Source organism: Lampetra fluviatilis, chromosome 11, assembly GCF_964198595.1.
Source record: "Lampetra fluviatilis chromosome 11, kcLamFluv1.1, whole genome shotgun sequence".
Taxonomy (NCBI): domain Eukaryota; kingdom Metazoa; phylum Chordata; class Hyperoartia; order Petromyzontiformes; family Petromyzontidae; genus Lampetra; species Lampetra fluviatilis.
Window position 1 is genome coordinate 1,402,728 of NC_136285.1, and position 23,770 is coordinate 1,426,497.

General features: G+C 47.2%; 1 protein-coding gene across 1 annotated transcript; it reads left to right on the plus strand.

Moving 5' to 3' along the window:
• The first annotated feature begins 629 nt into the window (after nt 1-629).
• Nucleotides 630-21,031, plus strand: LOC144934887 (keratin, type 1 cytoskeletal 11-like). Its single transcript, XM_078861157.1, has 12 exons — nt 630-1,160; nt 1,360-1,442; nt 2,016-2,172; nt 3,240-3,404; nt 4,378-4,503; nt 11,244-11,464; nt 12,897-12,970; nt 13,815-13,946; nt 15,999-16,148; nt 16,654-16,785; nt 19,106-19,138; nt 20,248-21,031. The coding sequence occupies exons 1-12, from the start codon at nt 630-632 to the stop codon at nt 20,349-20,351; spliced, it is 1,908 nt and encodes a 635-aa protein (XP_078717283.1). The 3' UTR covers nt 20,352-21,031.
• Nucleotides 21,032-23,770: the final 2,739 nt, after the last annotated feature.

A 23,770-nucleotide genomic window follows, 5' to 3' on the forward strand; every position in this document is an offset into this window, starting at 1 on the left:
GGGTAGTTACTACGACGCTTCATTGTGGAGCGGCGGTGCAGTTGTTTGCTCTGCACTCGGAACCACGCTATGCATCCCCTACGGGCCACGGCTGACATCAGAAGCGCGCGATCTGAAGCGGTCCCGAGGCCCCCTAACCCCTTCACAAATCGAAATTGTCCACCGTGGTGAAGTATGGTAAAACAAAGGTGTGGTTGTAAATTATGTATTATGCTTACAATGCTTCCTTGCTATTACTCTTTTTTACGAACAGCTTAACCCCTCCCTTATACCCACTCCGAGCCTCCTATCACCCGAGGCTTGTGTTCTTGTTTTCTTATTGGATCATCGATCAATCAACCTGTCTGCCATTGAAAGAGCCCTCCCACAATGTTCAACCTTAAAAGGTGCCAACCCTGACGAGAAATTTCAGGCACAGCCGTAGACAAACCTGCGCGTGTCTCACTTGCAAAATTTGCCGCTTGCGTGTTCAAATCGTTACGTCTGCGACTTACTAAAAGACTGCACCGCGGATCTCTCCCCGCGCATCGGACACTCGGTTACTATTATAGGTCAAAATCGATTCGCTAAAAACATACCCTTGCAAATTGTAGCTTAACCGTAATCACCACAAAGCAGATCTTATTAGGATGGCGTACTACAGCTCCAGTTCACGCTCAGTCAGTGGAGGAGGTGGAGGGGGAATTGTCCTGGGTCGCAGCGGAGCGGCCAGCGTCTATGGTGGCAGTAGCTGCCGGGTTTCTTCGGCCAGCTTTGGTCGGGGGAGCTCCGCGGGATGCGGTGGAGGCGCGTGGGGGAGCTCACAGTTCAAGATGATCGTGGGGGGACAAAGCGGTGCGAGTGAAAAGGTGGAGATGCAAGGCCTGAACGAGCGTCTTGCCGAATACCTGGACAAAGTTAAATTCCTGGAATCGGCAAACCAGGCCATAGAGCTCAAAATCAAAGAGATGCTGCAAGGCAAAGGGTCCACCGCAAAGGACTACAGTGTTTACTATTCCACTATCGAGGACCTGCGGGAAAAGGTTAGAGATGTCCTCCTGTGTTGTCTCGCTCACCCTGTGCTCATTGACAATGTCTGTCGACATTGTTGGCTGTCAATTATCGGCGAAACGACGCACTCGAATTGTAAATGTTGTGGGTTTACTCTCCAACACACCAGTGTGCTGAACGAGTAACGATTTGGCATCTTTTGTTTACACAAACCTTACCACTTGGCTCTGTCGGGTGGTGGTAGGTTTAACGACACGTTTATATTTATGCGATCTAACTAAAAAAAAAACACTGTTATAGATGTCTGTCGAGCTGGCTCGTTAAAATGTTGCCGCGTGTTTTCCTTTCTGTCCCGCCATTCCTTTACAGATCTTTGTCCAAATATTGGAGAATGCAAAAATCAGCCTGGAGATAGACAACGCAAGATTGGCCGCAGATGACTTCCGCAGCAAGTGAGTGGAGAGCATGTGCGGTTTTGCCGGGCACAACGGGAGGTCAGGAGATCACCTAGGAGGGGGTGCATCACCTCAGAACCAATAGTATAGCATCCACATCACTGCGCCAAACATCACAGTTTTAATCAATGTTAAATGATAATGGGCAAATTGATGATCGTTTTCAGAACCGGTATTCATTTCCAGTTGAATTTTAGTAGGAAGAGGTGGGCGTACCCACACTTTACCCCACCACACACGATCTACTTACTGGCTCGACTGTGCTGTACATTGCTGGCTTGGATGTAGGCAGAGAGGATGGTGGGGGTGGGCAGCGTTTTTGACGAACCTGCACCATTGATTTAACTACCGCGTCAGGAATGGATTCGAACTGGCGACCTGTGAGTAGCGAGTTCGAACTCCCCTAATTTCTCAGATATGTTTGCCTATGTGTCAAACCGATAACAGGTTTTGGTGTTTGTACCGTATTTTCGACGCGGTTACCGGTAATGCATAAACAGCCAACTTGAACCACCGTCGCGGTGTGTAAAGGGGAACTCTTGTGTGCTGCCGGCCACGCGTGCTTCTCAGGTGGGAGACGGAGGCGGCACTGCGCATGTCGGTGGAGGCGGACATCGGGAACCTGCGGGGCCTCCTGGACGAGTACGGGATGGCGTGCATGGGCCTGGAGGGCGACATCGAGGCCCTGAGAGAGGAGCTGATCTTCATGAAAAAGAACCATGAAGACGTGAGTTGCTTTTTTAGCTCGTGCAAAGGTGTGATGTTGCTGTGTGTTTGGGATTGTGCTTTGGGCTGTCACTGAGTGGACTAATGGATATTTGCTGGTGGTGAGGAGCTAAGAGCAGAACCAGGGGTCGGCAACCTTTCAAAGTAGAAGAGCCATTTGTTTTTTCTTTGAGAGCTACTTGCACACGTACACAAACACAGCAGCAGGCATACAGCAGATGACAAATACATTCTGACTTAAATAAACAAAATAGGTGATGGAATGAACTGCATCTATTTAGTTTTCCCCCCTTAGTTATTCTTTCACAATTTGACTGTTGTACATATTGTTGTCACCAAGACATTCCACAGTGACCCATTGCCTGCCGTATTTAATAAATTATCTTTACGTTAAATTATGTTTTAAGAATTCCGTTTCTTTAAACGGCTGCCCGCAAGGAGGCAGCCAAAGCGCCGAAAGGGGGAAGCCAAAGAGCTGCATGCGGCTGACCCCTGAGCCAGACGTTTTTACCATACGTGCTGTTCTATACCTACGTTGTGATCATTCGTTTGTTGTTTATACCTTTTGTTTTATACCATTTTTTTATTTGTTTATTCATTTTATATGTTCTGAGTATTTTATTTACTTCATTATATTGCTATAAATAGAATTTACCACATACATGTGATGATGCATGCAATATTCTTTGGATCTTTCGATAAAGTCACGTAGATAGGTGGAAATAAAATATTTAAAAAAACTACGACGTTTCGATCACAACACAAGCGATCCTCATCAACCTATCTATGTGACTTTACCGAAAGACCCAAAGAATATGAATTCCTGCAGTCACGAAATCTTTAAGTCAAGATGCATGTAATTATTGTACAGCGTTGTGAGATGCAATTAGCATGCTTGACACGTTATTTATTTCAAATTCCTTATGCGGTTAAAATACAACAGTCGACTCAGTATATTGCTGACTACGTCAAGTGTCGCACCGTGTATGTCCGAGGGTTGGCTCAGTCACCCACGTGTGCGTGCGATCGATTGCATGCGGATGGGGGTCTCTCGCTCGTGCCGTGCAGGAGCTGGCCGCTCTCAGGGCCCAGCTGTCCGGCGCCAACATGTCGGTGGAGGTCGACAGCACCAGGGGCCAGGACCTCCACAAGATCTTGGACGACATGCGGGCGCAGTACGAGGGCATAATCGCCGTGAACCGCGCCAACGCAGAGATGGCCTTCAACAAGCAGGTGCTGGATCACACGCACAAGACAAAGACTTCCCATATAGCCTGTAACAGAGTGTTGGCGCAAGTGCCGTTAGCGAGTAGCACCTAATGAAGGTCGGCAAGACACACGAAGGGGTGGGTGGCCAGCACCATGCCCGGCCGCCTTTGTTTCCCCAGTGGCGGTGTTTACACACCACTCCAGGTACTTATTTGAGGCTGAGTCGACCTAGGGAGGCCCAGGAACGATTCAGATAATCCTCACCAGTGTTGGCCGTGAGCGAGAATCGAACTCGGGTCGCCTGGTTCGTAGTGCAGCACGCTAACCAGTACTGTTCTTCGCATTGCACGCACACGACTGTGCGACTCCACGCAGTCATTGTGTTGGGTGCAGCGGTGTTCACCATAAAAGACTTACGCCCTCTCAACTTCACAGGCTTCGAAGGTAGATGGAGTTGTGAACGCTTTTGACCATCTGGCCGTTCATGGCGAGGTTGTGGCGCTGCTCAGCGAGCACCCATTTTCTGAATCTTCGTCTTGGCCCACGAGATGTGGAGCTCAACTTCGAGCATTTTCCCTCAAATACAATTACCATGCCAGATCATTATCCGGCAATATCATCCGCGTCAGTGAGCCTCTCATGAGCGTGTGTGAAATTGGCGATTATGTAGGGCACGCTTAATGATACTATGTCGGATGCCAGACGTGGTGCCAAAGGTGGCAGACAGGTTGCACGTAGATAACAATTGTATTTATAATCGAGGGATGCCGAATTAAAGTTGATAAAACCATTGACATAGGGGGAAACAATGATGAGACTGTTAATTGAACTAGGAATGTGTATTATGACGACTGAATTTCTATTTAAAGCTTTCGTGACTGCAGGGATTCATATTCTTGGTTCTTTCGGTAAAGTCACGTAGAAGGGAAATAATAAAATAAAAAATAATTTAAGAATATGACGATTGAGTTGATACGAAAGATGCGTTTGTGTTCAGGCGGAAATTGCCATGGTGCAAGGTGCACAGCAGAGTCAAGCTGCATCGGCGGCCCAGAGCGAGGTGTCGGAGACGCGGCACGCCATGCAGAGCCTCGCGGCCGAACTCGAGTCACTGCGAGCCCTCGTGAGAATCACTGTGCCCTGTACACGGTTACCACGCACATACACCACGGTTACCCCACACATACACCAGTTACCCCACAAATACACCACGGTTACCACGCACATACACCACGGTTACCCCACACATACACCACGGTTACCCCACACATACACCACGGTTACCCCACACATACACCACAGTTACCCCACACATACACCATGGTTACCAAGCACATACACCACAGTTACCCCACACATACACCACAGTTACCCCACACATACACCACGGTTACCACGCACATACACCACGGTTACCCCATAAATACACCACGGTTACCACGCACATACACCACGGTTACCCCACACATACACCACAGTTACCCCACACATACACCACGGTTACCACGCACATACACCACGGTTACCACGCACATACACCACAGTTACCCCACACATACACCACGGTTACCACGCACATACACCACGGTTACCACGCACATACACCACGGTTACCACGCACATACACCACGGTTACCACGCACATACACCACGGTTACCCCACACATACACCACAGTTACCCCACACATACACCACGGTTACCACGCACATACACCACAGTTACCCCACACATACACCACAGTTACCCCACACATACACCACGGTTACCACGCACATACACCACGGTTACCCCATAAATACACCACGGTTACCACGCACATACACCACGGTTACCCCACACATACACCACAGTTACCCCACATATACACCACGGTTACCACGCACATACACCACGGTTACCACGCACATACACCACAGTTACCCCACACATACACCACGGTTACCACGCACATACACCACGGTTACCACGCACATACACCACGGTTACCACGCACATACACCACGGTTACCACGCACATACACCACGGTTACCCCACACATACACCACAGTTACCCCACACATACACCACGGTTACCACGCACATACACCACAGTTACCCCACACATACACCACAGTTACCCCACACATACACCACGGTTACCACGCACATACACCACAGTTACCCCACACATACACCAGTTACCCCACAAATACACCACGGTTACCACGCACATACACCACAGTTACCCCACACATACACCACGGTTACCACGCACATACACCACGGTTACCCCACACATACACCACGGTTACCACGCACGTACACCACAGCTACCCCACACATACACCACGGTTACCACGCACATACACCACGGTTACCACGCACATACACCATGGTTACCACGCATATACACCACAGTTACCCCACACATACACCACGGTTACCACGCACATACACCACGGTTACCACGCACATACACCACGGTTACCCCACATATACACCACAGTTACCCCACACATACACCACAGTTACCTCACACATACACCACAGTTACCCCACACATACACCACGGTTACCACGCACATACACCACAGTTACCCCACACATACACCACGGTTACCCCACACATACACCACAGTCAGTTACCACGCACATACACCACATTTACCCCACACAAACACCACAGTTACCACGCACATACACCACGGTTACCCCACACATACACCACGGTTACCCCACACATACACCACAGTCAGTTACCACGCACATACACCACATTTACCCCACACAAACACCACAGTTACCACGCACATACACCACAGTTACCCCACACATACACCAGTTACCCCACAAATACACCACGGTTACCACGCACATACACCACGGTTACCACGCACATACACCACGGTTACCCCACACATACACCACGGTTACCACGCACGTACACCACAGCTACCCCACACATACACCACGGTTACCACGCACATACACCACGGTTACCACGCACATACACCATGGTTACCACGCATATACACCACAGTTACCCCACACATACACCACGGTTACCACGCACATACACCACGGTTACCACGCACATACACCACGGTTACCCCACATATACACCACAGTTACCCCACACATACACCACAGTTACCTCACACATACACCACAGTTACCCCACACATACACCACGGTTACCCCACACATACACCACAGTCAGTTACCACGCACATACACCACATTTACCCCACACAAACACCACAGTTACCACGCACATACACCACAGTTACCCCACACATACACCAGTTACCCCACAAATACACCACGGTTACCACGCACATACACCACGGTTACCACGCACATACACCATGGTTACCCCACACATACACCACGGTTACCACGCACGTACACCACAGCTACCCCACACATACACCACGGTTACCACGCACATACACCACGGTTACCACGCACATACACCATGGTTACCACGCATATACACCACAGTTACCCCACACATACACCACGGTTACCACGCAAATACACCACGGTTACCACGCACATACACCACGGTTACCCCACATATACACCACAGTTACCCCACACATACACCACAGTTACCTCACACATACACCACAGTTACCCCACACATACACCACGGTTACCACGCACATACACCACAGTTACCCCACACATACACCACGGTTACCCCACACATACACCACAGTCAGTTACCACGCACATACACCACATTTACCCCACACAAACACCACAGTTACCACGCACATACACCACGGTTACCCCACACATACACCATAGTTATCCCACACATACACCAGTTACCCCACACATACACTACAGTTACCCCACACATACACCACGGTTACCACGCACATACACCACGGTTACCACGCACATACACCATGGTTACCACGCATATACACCACGGTTACCCCACACATACACCACGGTTACCACGCACATACACCACGGTTACCACGCACATACACCACGGTTACCCAACACATACACCACAGTTACCCCACACATACACCACAGTTACCTCACACATACACCACAGTTACCCCACACATACACCACGGTTACCCCACACATACACCACGGTTACCCCACACATACACCACGGTTACCCCACACATACACCACAGTTACCCCACACATACACCACGGTTACCACGCACATACACCACAGTTACCCCACACATACACCACAGTTACCCCACACATACACCACGGTTACCACGCACATACACCACGGTTACCCCATAAATACACCACGGTTACCACGCACATACACCACGGTTACCACGCACATACACCACGGTTACCACGCACATACACCACAGTTACCCCACACATACACCACGGTTACCCCACACATACACCACAGTCAGTTACCACGCACATACACCACATTTACCCCACACAAACACCACAGTTACCACGCACATACACCACGGTTACCCCACACATACACCATAGTTATCCCACACATACACCAGTTACCCCACACATACACTACAGTTACCCCACACATACACCACGGTTACCACGCACATACACCACGGTTACCACGCACATACACCATGGTTACCACGCATATACACCACGGTTACCCCACACATACACCACGGTTACCACGCACATACACCACAGTTACCCCACACATACACCAGTTACCCCACAAATACACCACGGTTACCACGCACATACACCACAGTTACCCCACACATACACCACGGTTACCACGCACATACACCACGGTTACCCCACACATACACCACGGTTACCACGCACGTACACCACAGCTACCCCACACATACACCACAGTCAGTTACCACGCACATACACCACATTTACCCCACACAAACACCACAGTTACCACGCACATACACCACAGTTACCCCACACATACACCAGTTACCCCACAAATACACCACGGTTACCACGCACATACACCACGGTTACCACGCACATACACCACGGTTACCCCACACATACACCACGGTTACCACGCACGTACACCACAGCTACCCCACACATACACCACGGTTACCACGCACATACACCACGGTTACCACGCACATACACCATGGTTACCACGCATATACACCACAGTTACCCCACACATACACCACGGTTACCACGCACATACACCACGGTTACCACGCACATACACCACGGTTACCCCACATATACACCACAGTTACCCCACACATACACCACAGTTACCTCACACATACACCACAGTTACCCCGCACATACACCACGGTTACCACGCACATACACCACAGTTACCCCACACATACACCACGGTTACCCCACACATACACCACAGTCAGTTACCACGCACATACACCACATTTACCCCGCACAAACACCACAGTTACCACGCACATACACCACGGTGACCCCACACATACACCATAGTTATCCCACACATACACCAGTTACCCCACACATACACTACAGTTACCCCACACATACACCACGGTTACCACGCACATACACCACGGTTACCACGCACATACACCATGGTTACCACGCATATACACCACGGTTACCCCACACATACACCACGGTTACCACGCACATACACCACGGTTACCACGCACATACACCACGGTTACCCCACACATACACCACAGTTACCCCACACATACACCACAGTTACCTCACACATACACCACAGTTACCCCACACATACACCACGGTTACCCCACACATACACCACAGTCAGTTACCACGCACATACACCACATTTACCCCACACAAACACCACAGTTACCACGCACATACACCACGGTTACCCCACACATACACCACGGTTACCCCACACATACACCACAGTCAGTTACCACGCACATACACCACATTTACCCCACACAAACACCACAGTTACCACGCACATACACCACAGTTACCCCACACATACACCAGTTACCCCACAAATACACCACGGTTACCACGCACATACACCACGGTTACCACGCACATACACCACGGTTACCCCACACATACACCACGGTTACCACGCACGTACACCACAGCTACCCCACACATACACCACGGTTACCACGCACATACACCACGGTTACCACGCACATACACCATGGTTACCACGCATATACACCACAGTTACCCCACACATACACCACGGTTACCACGCACATACACCACGGTTACCACGCACATACACCACGGTTACCCCACATATACACCACAGTTACCCCACACATACACCACAGTTACCTCACACATACACCAGATTTACCCCGCACATACACCACGGTTACCACGCACATACACCACAGTTACCCCACACATACACCACGGTTACCCCACACATACACCACAGTCAGTTACCACGCACATACACCACATTTACCCCGCACAAACACCACAGTTACCACGCACATACACCACGGTTACCCCACACATACACCATAGTTATCCCACACATACACCAGTTACCCCACACATACACTACAGTTACCCCACACATACACCACGGTTACCACGCACATACACCACGGTTACCACGCACATACACCATGGTTACCACGCATATACACCACGGTTACCCCACACATACACCACGGTTACCACGCACATACACCACGGTTACCACGCACATACACCACGGTTACCCCACACATACACCACAGTTACCCCACACATACACCACAGTTACCTCACACATACACCACAGTTACCCCACACATACACCACGGTTACCCCACACATACACCACAGTTACCCCACACATACACCACAGTTACCTCACACATACACCACAGTTACCCCACACATACACCACGGTTACCACGCACATACACCACAGTTACCCCACACATACACCACGGTTACCCCACACATACACCACAGTCAGTTACCACGCACATACACCACAGTTATCCCCACACATACACCACAGTTACCACGCACATACACCACGGTTACCCCACACATACACCACAGTTATCCCACACATACACCAGTTACCCCACACATACACCACAGTTACCCCACACATACACCACGGTTACCACGCACATACACCACGGTTACCATGCACATACACCACGGTTACCACGCTTATACACCACAGTTACCCCACACATACACCACGGTTACCACGCACATACACCACGGTTACCACGCACATACACCACGGTTACCCCACACATACACCACAGTCACCCCACACATACACCACAGTTACCTCACACATACACCACAGTTACCCCACACATACACCACGGTTACCACGCACATACACCACAGTTACCCCACACATACACCACGGTTACCCCACACATACACCACAGTCAGTTACCACGCACATACACCACAGTTACCCCACACATACACCACAGTTACCACGCACATACACCACGGTTACCCCACACATACACCACAGTTACCCCACACATACACCAGTTACCCCACACATACACCACAGCTACCCCACACATACACCACGGTTACCACGCACATACACCACAGTTACCCCACACATACACCACAGTTATTTCACACACACGTCACAGCTGCACTCAGTGGCGTAGCTATTGACTGTGCTGCAGGCAGTGCAAATACACGGGGGGCCTATGGGCCTGAAGGTCCAGATGTTGGGCTATGGAGAGAGGGGACATTGAGCAAGGAAATGCATTCCTTGCTCCAGGACCCACAACTGTGCACACCTCTTCTGGGTTTAAACAAAATATTTGATCTTGATTTGAAATATTTGAGTTTTAATTATGTAATGGCACTCACTGTCCCGTTCATCCATTTTGTTACAAAACTCAAATAAATGATCTCCTCATCCACATCTCTCTTTCTCCGTTTCACGACAACCAGATTCGCTCTCTGGAAGATCAGCTGTACGATACGGAGGACCGCAAAGCCCGCGAGCTGGCATCCTACACCGTGCATATTCAGATGCTGGAGGGAGAGCTGGGTTCGGTGCAAATGGGCATCAACCAACAGCTGAAGGACTACGCAGAGCTGCTCAACATGAAGATGAAGCTTGAGCAGGAGATCAGCACCTACAGGAGGCTTCTGGAGGGAGAAGACAGCCGGTACATGTTCTAGCTCTAGTCACATAATCATTGTAATAATAATGATTATTATCATTGAGTACAGATGGTATTTGTGCCATTCTCATTACACAAGGCTAACGTGAATGCGCTATGTTTCACTGACACAGTCTGGAGTAGTTTCACATTTGGGGGAGGTGATTGCAATGTGTAATCCCAATTCAGTAATTTGCAGGTATTTTTTTTTTATTGCCAAATTTGGACCACGACATTGGCACCCAAGGATGACATCAGGGGATCTTTAACGTCCTCTGTGAAGCAGACGGTGGTGGGTATTTTGTGGGGTTAACGCACCCAATAGTATGAACCAGGGCAGCATGCCGTATTCGAACCACGAACCTCTGGAAAAAGAGGCGAATGCACTACCGCTGGTATCACGTCACTGCCCGCAAATGCAGACATGAGTGCACTGGCTCTCGTCACATAATAGCAGGTGGAGATGCTTGTCCATGACTCACAACATGTTGCACTGTGAGGTTAACCTTGTGCTAAATGTTCCCAGACTTGTCACCATTTGTCCATACTCAGCTCACGCCCAGTCTCGGGAAGGCGTCTGCACTAACAATCTCTACTCCTAACGCTGACCACAAACAGTTACATTAAATGAGAGCAAGAATGGCTATTGCATTGCACGGGTCAAGGTGAGAAGGTCATGTCAACTAATCAGGTGTGATGACACCACCATTGCTTCCTTCTGTGAGACCCTACAGCTATGTTTGATCTATAGCATGAATCCAATCATTTGCACTGATATCAGGGGATCATATTGTGGACTGTAATGCATGGTGCACTGCGGAGATTAGACTTATAATTCTGGATTTTCTTTTTGCACTGATGTCGTGTGTCGTGTATTACAGGAGGAATGAGTCCGCAAAATATTTGAGGATTTTAGGGGAAGCGTGGCACATGACAAACAGCTATATTACTCCAATAAATGCACTGATTTCTAGCTCATGATTTTAATATAACACCCAAATAGTGAAAATCTGCCATATGGGCATTTATTAAAGGGCGATTTGAGTGAATGTGAGAGGGGTGCAATGGGGGCTAGATGTCAACTCCCTCGCCTGGCATACAGGACCTCGTGGGTTTGATCCCGACCCTGACGCCTGTATACTTGGAGTTTGCATGTTCTCCCCATGGTTGCGTAGATTTTCTCCATGGTCCTCTGGTTTTTCCCTCCACATTTAGAACATGCGTTTAAGTATTTGGCTGCTATAAATTTCCACATGGTAAGCCACTTCGTTGAGCTATTATTTGTGGCCAGGTAGTTTCTGAAAAAGAGCTATATCGCTCAGTGGACCTTACCTGGGAAAATAAAAAATAGTTCAAATAGTTTCTAGAATGCTCATGACATATTTTAATCATGCATCCTCCCTCTCCTGTGATCTCCCCAACACCCCGATCCCCGCAGGCTGAGGAATATCTCCTCGGAATCTTCGCACTCGATGCAGTCGTGTTTCAGCTTTGGCACTGGTTCCAAAGGAGGTACTGTGTGTTCTGAACATTTACCTGCATGGTCGTACAATCACACGTGCTTGCATTCATCAAGTTTAGAGACTTCAGTAAGGCAAATAAAATATATTGAGTGTAAATGTGCATGCTCACTCATGAAAATATTCCCATACTGTAGAGCTAAACACACCCAGATCCCCATGTATGTAGTACACACACCGTTACACAACATGGATTGCTGCTACTCATCTTCTCTCGTATGGCACTTGAAAAGCATCTGCCAAAAATATTAGAACTGTATGACGAGTCTGGTAACCCATCTGATGGCAACAGGAGTTGCTTGACGCACAAGAGTAACCGTCCCTCCTGTGTGTGAGCGTGCAATGCTTACAATGGTCGGTTAAGCGATGAACAGACTGCACCTCAGCACGTTCACAAGAGGGGGACTTAGTGAACATTGGACTGCTGCTCGTGATGCCAAATGTGAATCATGTGGCTGCATTCTCAGTAAAAGAGCCCCACGCTGACAATTAATTGCCTTAAAGTGCATGGCAAAATTTGTTTAAAGAACAATAGACTATAAATGTATATATCAGCGTACATAATGATGCACAATAATAGGAATGGTGCAAAACAAATACTTTAAAACAGATGAAGCAAGTAATAAAATATAATTTACACGAGTGTAAATTCTATATCATAGAAATATGATTTAAGACTTATTTAAAAACAGCCAGAAGGACCCCTCCCTTACAGATCGCTCGATCCACAGTGTAGAGACCGACGCTCGTTCCACAGTGTAGAGACCGACGCTCTGAAGGTGAATGTGCTGCCACATGCATATCCTCTCTGAATCTGATGACATTCTCGGTGACAGAGAGCAGCTCCAGCTACCAAAGTTCAAGTACCACCGGGTCCGGCTCTGGCTCTGGGGCTGCTTCATCTTCCGTTTCCTCTGCCACAAAGAGCACAGGAGGAGCCAGCACTGCTGTGACGTCCAGCACCACCAGTGAGTCGCAGGGCTACCCTGCATCTCTCCTCTTACCTGGTTTGATATCATAGCTCACTTTAACACGTAGGCTTTCGCGACCAATATCATCCATAATGGAGGTATTTTTTGGGTTAGATTGCGTAAATATATAAATGTGTCGTTACACCCGCCACCACCCGACACAGCAAACTAGTAAGGGTTGTCACGTAAACAGAACATGCCAATTCGTCACTAGTACAGCACGCCGGTGTGTTGGAGAGCCAAGCCACAACATTTACAATCTGAGTACGGCATAGATGTGGTAACCACATCTATGACAGAAAGGACATGATCAAAGGACTCCCATAATGCACATGCATAATGTTGACTCATTAATCCCCCATTGCGCAAGAGCGCAGAAGTGTGGTAACCACATCGACGCCTCTATATAAGGAACGAAACAGATGGACTTCTCCACAAATGTGGCTGTCGCCTGATGAAGCTAGTTGTAATTACTGGTGAAACTTCGTACTCAGATTATAAATGTTGTGGCTTGGCTCTCCAACACACCAGTGTGCTGTACTAGTGACGAATTGGCATGTTCTGTTTACGTGACAACCCTTACTAGTTGGCTGTGTCTTGGGGTGGTGGGTTTTAACAACACATTTATATATGTTTACGCAATCTAACCCAAAAAAAACGTCTTATAGATCATAGCTCACACTTAGCGAAGTGTAAAGTTTCTACCAACAAAATCCGACTACCTTCAACATCATCTTCCTGCATCAGCATTGTCATCGTTTCAGTCATCTTCTGAATCTTCATCGTCTTCCTAATTTTCATCTTGATAATGTTTGTGTTCTCTGTATGCATGCGTCGATTTAGCGACATGAGATCCCATTCTGGGAGGTAAAAGCTGCTCCAAATATGTTGCTATCTGTTAGAACCTTGCAGAATATTCTTCTTCCACGTGTTTGTCCCACTCATGTGGGGTCCGCTGTCATTGCCAACCTTCTCCACACTGCCCTGTCCTCCGCCATCTCCCTTTCAGCTCCTCAGGCCACCATGTCCGTTGGCACCACATCGCCCCACCTCTTTTTCTGCCTTCCTCTTGATCTCTTTCCTTCCACTCGCATAACTTGCACCTTTTGACCCACATAATTTTCCTACTGCCTCTCCACATGACCGAATCACACCAGCCTTTTCTCTCTCATCTTTTCTGTGATTTATACCACCTTGAGTCTTCCTCTCACTCCTTCATTTCTCACCCTGTCCTTCCTTGTTAAGAACGTTACAGAATGGTGGTGACATATTGCTACTCAAATAGGCCACTAGCGGATCGAGGGTGGCGGTGTGGATTGGGCGATGGGGAATCGCTCTTTCCTTGAGATCCAGAATAATGTTCGGCCATAATTAAAACGCTTCACATTCGTGACCTCCTCCCTGCCCTTGGGAGGTTTCCAGATCCGTCTCTAGAGTCATCTTCTTTCGTATGGCAGTTGAAAAGCATCTGGCAAAAATATTACAACTGTATGCCGAGTCTGATCATCCATCTGGTGGCATCAGGAGTTGCTTGACACATAAGAGTAACCGTCCCTCTTCTGTGCAAGCACACAATACGTGCAATGGTTGGTTATATGATGAACAGACTGCACCTCACCACGTTCACAAGAGGGCGACTCAGTGAACATTGGACTGCTGCTCGTGATGCCAACTGCCAATCATGCGATAGCATTCTTAGTAACAGAGCCCCATGCCGACATTGATGCTGAACCAACATTCAATCACCTCAAAGTACATATAAAAAAATTATGAATAAAATAAAAAGAATAACAGACAATAAATAGATATATCAGCATACATAATGATGCACAATAATGGGAATGCAGATGAAGCAAGTAATAAAATATAATTTACACAACTGTAAATTTTATATGATAGAAATATTATTTCAAATGTATCTTAAAAACAGCCAAAGTGGAGCCTCCCTTACAGATCGGGGCAGCTCATTTAATAGTTTAGAGACAAATGCTCTAAGGTGAATGCGCTGCCACATATCCTCTCTGAATGCGATGACATTCTCGGTAACAGAGAACAACTCCAGCTACCAAAGTTCAAGTACCACCGGGTCCGGCTCTGGCTCTGGGGCTGCTTCATCTTCCATTTCCTCTGCCACAAAGAGCGCAGGAGGATCCAGCACCACAGGAGGAGCCAGCACTGCCATGACATCCAGCACCACCAGTGAGTCGTAGTGCTACCCTGCATCTCTCCTCTTGCCTAACTAGATATCATAGCTCACGTTTAGCGAAGCAGAAAGTTTCTGCCAACAACGTCTTCATAATATTCATGTTATCTGTATGCGTGCGTCAATTTAGCGACATCAGACCCCATTCTGGGAGATAAAAGCTGCTACAAATCTGTTGATATCCGTAAGAACCTTGCAGAATGGTGGCCACGTATTGCTTTTCGAATAGCCCCGAGTTTGCACGAAAACGACCACCTATTTTTGGCAGAATGACGTCGAAATCCTCGACACAAATTGAGGCGGAAATATTTTACCATGCAGTTGGATATTCGTTTTTTTCTTTCACATTTACACGATCGTAGTTAACATCTAGCACAATTGATACATGTTCACTACATAGACTTTTTGTTCATGCTGTATACGGAACTATGTATTTGTTGTATCTAAAATGTTCATATGTTTCACTTTTTTATTGTGGTGGTGACGATGATCTTTTAACAGAGACCACCAGCCAGACCAGTTCGCTTTCAAGTGACGGCGCCTTTGGTGCCGCTTCTAATTCCGTTGTCGTAGACAACGACGCGTCGAGCTCGAGCTCCAGCTCCACGACCATAACCACCTCCTCCACCACCAGTGAGTGAAACGGCTCAGCGTGCAGTTTGTTCTCATCCCTGTGCTGTTTCATGGAGTGTGGAGTAGAGTGCATGCTCAAGTCACATCTACAATCTCAGGACGGCAGGGTGGCAGCAGTGGTAGCACACGTGCCTGACAGCCATAAGCGTTTGGGTTCAATTCCCGACTCGGGTGCCTTTCTGTTGCAGGAGTTTGTATGTTCTCTCTCTCTCCCCATGTTCTCCATGGGTGTACTCCGGGTTCTCTGGTATTGACCAAACACCCCATTATTGAAAAATTGCATGCAAATTACTCACTTGGTATCACACACAGTAGCAACATCACCCCCTACTCAAAAAAACTTGGCGGGACCCTCCTGAAAAGAGTTGTAAAACGTTAGTAAACTTTCCTGGGTAAAAAAAAGCACAATGGTAAAAAGACAATCATAATAATGTAGCATAAATAGACAGACAATTCACAACAAGAGCACTGCGGATGAATTAACATGAATTTTAATGGCTGTCATTTTGAAGCAAAGCCTGATTGAATTTGTATTGATCATCCACATGCACGACAAGTTTGGCATCATGGGTTTTTGTTATTAAACGAATTTCCTCGGACATGTTTTTCTTCACTTTGACGGAATGCACCTGATCTCGTCAGAGCTCAGAAGCTCAGCAGAGTCGAGCCTGGACAGTGCTTAAGCAGGAGCCTGGAACGCCGGTTTCGTTTGCCCAGATAGGCAACCCCCACCGTGCGTCAGAGGTGCTGCGTGGTCAGCAGAGGGCAGTGCAGCACAAAACGATGTTGTGCTGTACGTCTATGCTCCCTGCCTTCACCAACCCTCACTAACCAGCGCACTGAAGTATGTTCATGAACCCTCCCCGGACCCACACTGTGTGGGTAGAGCCTTATTCAGCAGTGGAGTGACAAAAGGGCTACACGTGTACAATGTACAAACAGCCGTCCCCTTCTCATTGGGGTTGTCTGCAATGTTTTACACAGTTGCTGAGCACAGGCCCGAATGTCCAAAATGTCAAAAGGCCAGCAAAAACAATACTCTCGAAGTTGTAATAGATAAGAGTTAAAACGTCTCTTGAAATGAGTGAAGTTGTTATCATAGCTTGGAAAAAGAGACGATGGGAGGGAATTCCAAAATGGAGCAGTGGGAGGAAAGACGCAGAACGAGAAGTGTTTTGACCTGCAGTGTGGTGAGTGGGTGGGTGAATGAATGAGTGGGTGGGTGAGTGGGTAATTGGGTGAGTGAGTGGGTAAGTGAGTAGCAGTAGTGTCGTGGTTAGCGCGCTGCACTATGAGCCCAGCGACCCGAGTTAGATTCCCCCTCACCGCCAACACTAGTAACGGTTATTTGAACCAGTCCTGAGCCTCCCCTAAGTCAACTCAGTCTCAAATGAGTACCCTGGTTTGGTGTTTAAACATCGTCACTGGGGAGACAAAGGCGGTCGGGCGTGATGCTAGCTACCCACCCCCTCGTGTGCCGTGCCAGCCTTCATAGGTGCTTGTTAACAGTACTTGCCCCAACAGTCTGTTAAGACTATATGGGGGGTCTTTGTTTGTGGGTGAGTTGGTGGATAATTGAGTGTGTGAATGGGTCAGTGTCCCTCTCTATGCCTCCCTTGCCCTGCGCCCAGTCATACTTGCATTCCTTTTCGCTTCTTGCTCCCCTTTACTGAAACCAACTTCCACTGCAGCACACAGAACAATCATCTTCACTGACCTGCTTCCGTTCCTTCCTTAGAACCCATCTCTTCTCCCTAGCCCATCTTGTTCCCTGCCCACGCACTCCCCAGCTACCACTGGGCCTACCCCTATCACTACCCTTACTCGTACCATTACCCCTACAACTATCACTACCCCTACCTCTATCACTACCTCTATTACGATGCCCACACATCACTACCCCAACCCCTGTCACTACTCCAACCACTATCATTACCCCTATCACTACCCCAACCTTTATCACTACCCCTATCACTATTCAAAACCCTATCACTACCCCAACTCCTATCACTACTCCAACCCCTATCACTTTCCCCAACACCTATCACTACCCCTATCAACACCCCTACCCCAACCCCTCCTTAACCTCTCCTGCATGTTCTCCTGTCACCATAACTGCACCACTTTCAATAACCCCACTCTTTATCTCAACCACTAACATCTTATGTAAAAAAGACTAAAATTGATGTAAAGCGCCTTCGAATAAGGCTTTTACGAATTTAGATAAGATGAGACGAACCAGTCAGTCTTGTAGACCGAGTCTTCAACACGAGTGAGGGAATTGGTGGCAATGCTGACATCTGTTTGTTTTGTTTTACAGAGGAAGTCGTGATTGAACCAGAACCCAAGCGAGGTAACCCTGATGTTTCTCCCCGTTTCTGCACTCTGTACGATCTGTCTTTATTTGGAATTACAGATAACATTTTCAAAAGGAAACATCTTTAACGGAATGAACATTGATATAATTGTCAAATTGCCTAATTGCAACTAATTAAGTTATCCCAAAAATTGTGACGTATTGTTATTGGTGTTAAAAAACCCCATGACAATTACCTCCTGTAATGCTTCTGATAAATATTCATGGCAGGACATGTGAATAAGACATAGTATCACATCAGGCATATACATGTAATTTCTAGACTTGAAAGAGCGAGTGTAGGAATAGGTGTGTCTTACAGGAGCGGTAGTGTAACAGTTAGCTCGCTGCGCCATTCCCGCTCACAGACAATACCAATGACGATTATTTATCCTGGCCTCTCTGAGGTCGACTCAGCCTCATATGAGTACCTGGTGCGGTGTGTATACATCATCACTGGGGAGACAAAGGTGGCCGGGCGTGGTGCTGACCACCCACCCCTCGCGTGAGGTGCTGGCCTTCATAGGTGCTCGCTAACAGCACTTGCCCCAACAGTCTGTTAAGGCTATACGGGGGGATATTTGTCTTAGGTTGTAACAGACATGGATGTTGATTCCCTAATTTGGAAGCACTTTTCTAGAGTTGGGTGTGAGCTCCATGTCACATGGGCGGTAACACGGTCCAGAGTTAGCGAGTTGACTGCTTGTTGCAGAGGTTCGTGGTTCAAATCCGCACCAAAGCAGACGTTAAAGGCCCCTGGCATCATGCGAGAAAAGTAGGTCATTGCGTGCCAGCATCATGGTCCAAGTTTTAGAAATTTTAAAAATGACCCGCAAATTACTCTATTGGGAGCACAAAGAGCAGCAATCAACACTCCCTACTGGCCGGCTAATTCCCGCTGGCAGGCCAGGTGCTGAGTCATCTTGTGCAACAGAGTGACACCTGCAACCCTTTCACATCTTTGAATTGAGATGTGAACAAGCCGCTTATTGCATGTCAAGTGCTCTGATATGCCCCAGGATAAAGGAGGGGCTCTATCAAAAACAAATGATTGTATATTGTTAATGTTTGTAGAGTTTACAATTGTGATATCTTAACTGTTCCAGAGGAAGTCAAGACAACGAAAACCGTAATCATCACTCAGACCATCGTGGATGGGCAAGTGGTGGAGTCAACGGAGGAAGTGGCTGAGAAAACCCTGCCCAACTAACCGATGCTTAACATGGCACTTAGATACTTCACAAAACGTAATTCCCCAAAGCTTTCCAGACCAGCTTACATGTCTCAATACCAAGCGGCATTAATTTTATCAGCTAACACGTTGTGAAAATGTTCATTGGATTTGAAAATGTAAATCCAAACACACTTTTTTACATACAGTACTGTATATGTGTACGCATTGATGTGGGCATATATCTCAGCCATTTCCAGCAAATTAAATACCAAGGACAAGTGTTAACTTCTTAATAGAGTTCACAGAGCACATTGGGAAGTTTTATTGGATTGATGTGTTCAATGAAAGTTGAATGCGTATTGCGGTTTACAAATGGAGGCTCTATATCCCTCATGCTTTTGGCAAACAAATACACACGACACAAGTACACATAAACAAGTATACACAACACAACTACACAAAACACAACTACACACAACACAACTACACACAACACAAGTGCACATAACACAATTACACACAACACACGTACACACGACACAAGTACACACAACACAAATGTTACAATACATAAGGAGACATCGCTTGGTGGTTTTTTCACAATGGGCACACGTGTATGGGAAGCAACAAACGATAGTTTATTTCCTGGGTATTTGGTACTGATCTAATGTTGTGCACTTCTGCTTGCTTTCCCCAATAAACATGTTGGTAATCGACATACGCTTGTTTTTGCGTCAATGTGGAGGGAGCACAGTTTGATTAATTCTTGAATTGTCGGAACAAATGCATTTCAGCGGGAGAATTTCATTCGCTCATAGGCCCTCGCTATGTTCCATTGCTTTGAAGGCAGGGAGGGGCTGGTGACCATTTAGTCATCGCTGTCGGTGTATTGACCATACCGATGCACTCAGTCTGCTGCACAGTAGATGTTAAAGTTCCTCTGCTATCATTGGTCCAAATTTGTCAAGTTTAAAATTACAGCAGAACTCCAAAAATCCGCAATACAAAATGTAATAAATCGCAGCAATTTGTGGGTTACCCAGGTCCAATCCTTTCATCACCCAAAATGACCAGTATGATTAAGTATGGTTAGCTACCTCGCCTGGTATACATGAGGCCGTGCGTTCGATCCCGACTCTGACGCATGTTTATTTGGAATTTGCGTGTCTCTCCCTGTGGTGGAGTGGGTTTTTCTCTTGGTCCTCTGATTTTCCTTCCACATTTAGAAACATGCGTTTCGAGTATTTGGCTGCTATACATTTCCACTTAAGCCACTTCATTGGGCTATGAAAAAAATCTATATAGGTCAGTGGGCTTTACCTGGTAAAATGTAATTTTAAAAGTAGTTAAATAGTTAATGACCAATTTTACGTGGGGAGGCCTTCAACCAGAAGTGGGTTGACAAAAGGCTGTACATTATGAATGATTATTCTAAGTTAAACGCAGCAGTGTATACAATAATTAGCTATATTTGACGGCAGGGTGGCGCAGTGGTAATTCTTGTGCCTCTCTGGGGTTGTTGTCGGCTCTGGTGCATCTCTGTGTGGAGTTTGTATGTTCCTCCCCTGTTCAACATGAGGTTTATCTAGGTTTCTGCAGTTACCTTCTTTAACCCAACAAAAACAACCATAGAATGTATCTGGTTTTGGCCAAACATCCCAATGCTGGAAAAAACCCCTGCAAATTACTCAATTGGCATTACACATTAGCAGCAATATCGCCACCTCCTGCGATAAACTTGGCAGAACCCTCCTGAGGTTTTCCTAGGTGAACAAGCGAAGAAGAAGCAAGAACAATGGCCAGTGAGATCAACCTTGCTCTCAGAATACACCCTAGATGTCTGTAACCACCGTTGAAGAGGCATTAACGCAATCGGCTTTCTGTTTGTTGCTAAAAGTGTCAGGGGACCACATCGCATTTGTCACTTTTCATGGAACACACGGAGCCTGACAGGCGGTTGATGACATGTACGTGCGCATCTCCAGTTCCGCGCACTCCTCGTTCCTTCACGAATGGGGCCTCTTGGGTCAGAAGACTGAGCTCTAGGAATTTGTCAGCCAGTAAAGTAATATTTCGTTAATATGTCGATATGCTTGTGTTTTTGATGATATATTGCTATGTTTTCAAAAACTACAATTTAAGTAAAATGTAAAGGCCCCCCCCAGCTAGACGCCAGGCATGGTGCATCATTGAAGTCCCCCACCCGCGTGGCATTCTGCAACAGCGTAAGCACCCCATCCACGGCGTGACTCTATTTAGCCTCTCCTTGTAATGTGAGCCGTTTGTTTGGTTTTGGCAAGCCATCGTCATTCACAAAGTCAAATGTAGAGCATTGCTTGTGCATTGGATGGCATTGCACAACAACGCCATTGCCCGTCCTATCCCCAAAGGGGCTCTCAATATAACACAACTGTATACAGAGCAGTAGGAATAACTCAAAGAAACGGAGATACTTATTTTACTTTGTATAGCACTTCAATCATGTTTAATATCCATGGCCATTCGCTCCGAATACGAAAGTTTGATTTGCAGAGTTAGGATTACATGTAACACTGCGACGAAATATTGTTCATGGTGGAATGAATAGAGTACTATAATATCTTGCCATGGTTATATTAATACCTGGTGTTAGCAGGCGCCTCTGACCGAATCACATGGAATGATCCTGTATCTCGTCAGGGCTCAGAAGCAAAGCCGATTTGAGACTGGATAGTGCTTGGATGGGTGACCACTGTGGTTGCTATAGCGTCATGCGGGGCTACGTAGTGGCAAGTAGAAGGCAGCCCATCAAAATCCATTGTTGTTCTGTACTTATATGCTTCCACATCGATGCACCCCATCTTCACCAACCCGCACTGACCAGCGTGGTGAAATTTCGATTTAAAGCTTTCGTGACTGCAGGGATTCATCTTATTGGTTCTTTCGGTAAAGTCACGTAGAAGGTCGAGAGTGAACGTATGGTAGCATTAGAGGCGCGCTTTGCTTAACGAATGTGATTTTTGCGGGAATTCACGATAACGAGCCATTTGAATTGAGCCCAATTTGTTCGCAAAACGAGCAAATGTTCGCGTAACGAGCTGAGACCAATCGATCAAATGCATCCCGTGGCGGTAGTGGGCACACCTCGTCCCGCAGCTGTTTGCTTGGCAGTTGTGCCATGGGTGCGGGGAGGAGTGGGTGTGGGGAGCGCGCAATAGGGCTGTGTGATTGAGTAGAGAAAGAGAGTGTGAAAGCGTTGATTTCAAATAGAATATGCAGCTGTAAGGAGGTGATATCATAGGCTATACTGGGGATCTTGCACTGTGGTTTTTCATGTGTAGTAAGTATTTCATTTGATGTTTAATTACTCAATTTTTTAATTATACCATAATTGGTACATCTCATATTATAAAAGCTGTTCAAGATTGGATATTTTTTGGGGCTGAATTAGCTTTTAACATGGGAGTCGATGGGAA

What these genes read in the sequence shown, in the direction of transcription:
- LOC144934887 (XM_078861157.1), top strand. Translation starts at nt 630, where the DNA reads ATGGCGTACTACAGCTCCAGTTCACGCTCAGTCAGTGGAGGAGGTGGA. An exon ending in AGATGGCCTTCAACAAGCAG is followed by an intron (nt 3,405 to 4,377) that starts GTGCTGGATCAC and finishes GTTTGTGTTCAG; the next exon opens with GCGGAAATTGCCATGGTGCA. An exon ending in CATGACATCCAGCACCACCA is followed by an intron (nt 16,149 to 16,653) that starts GTGAGTCGTAGT and finishes ATCTTTTAACAG; the next exon opens with AGACCACCAGCCAGACCAGT.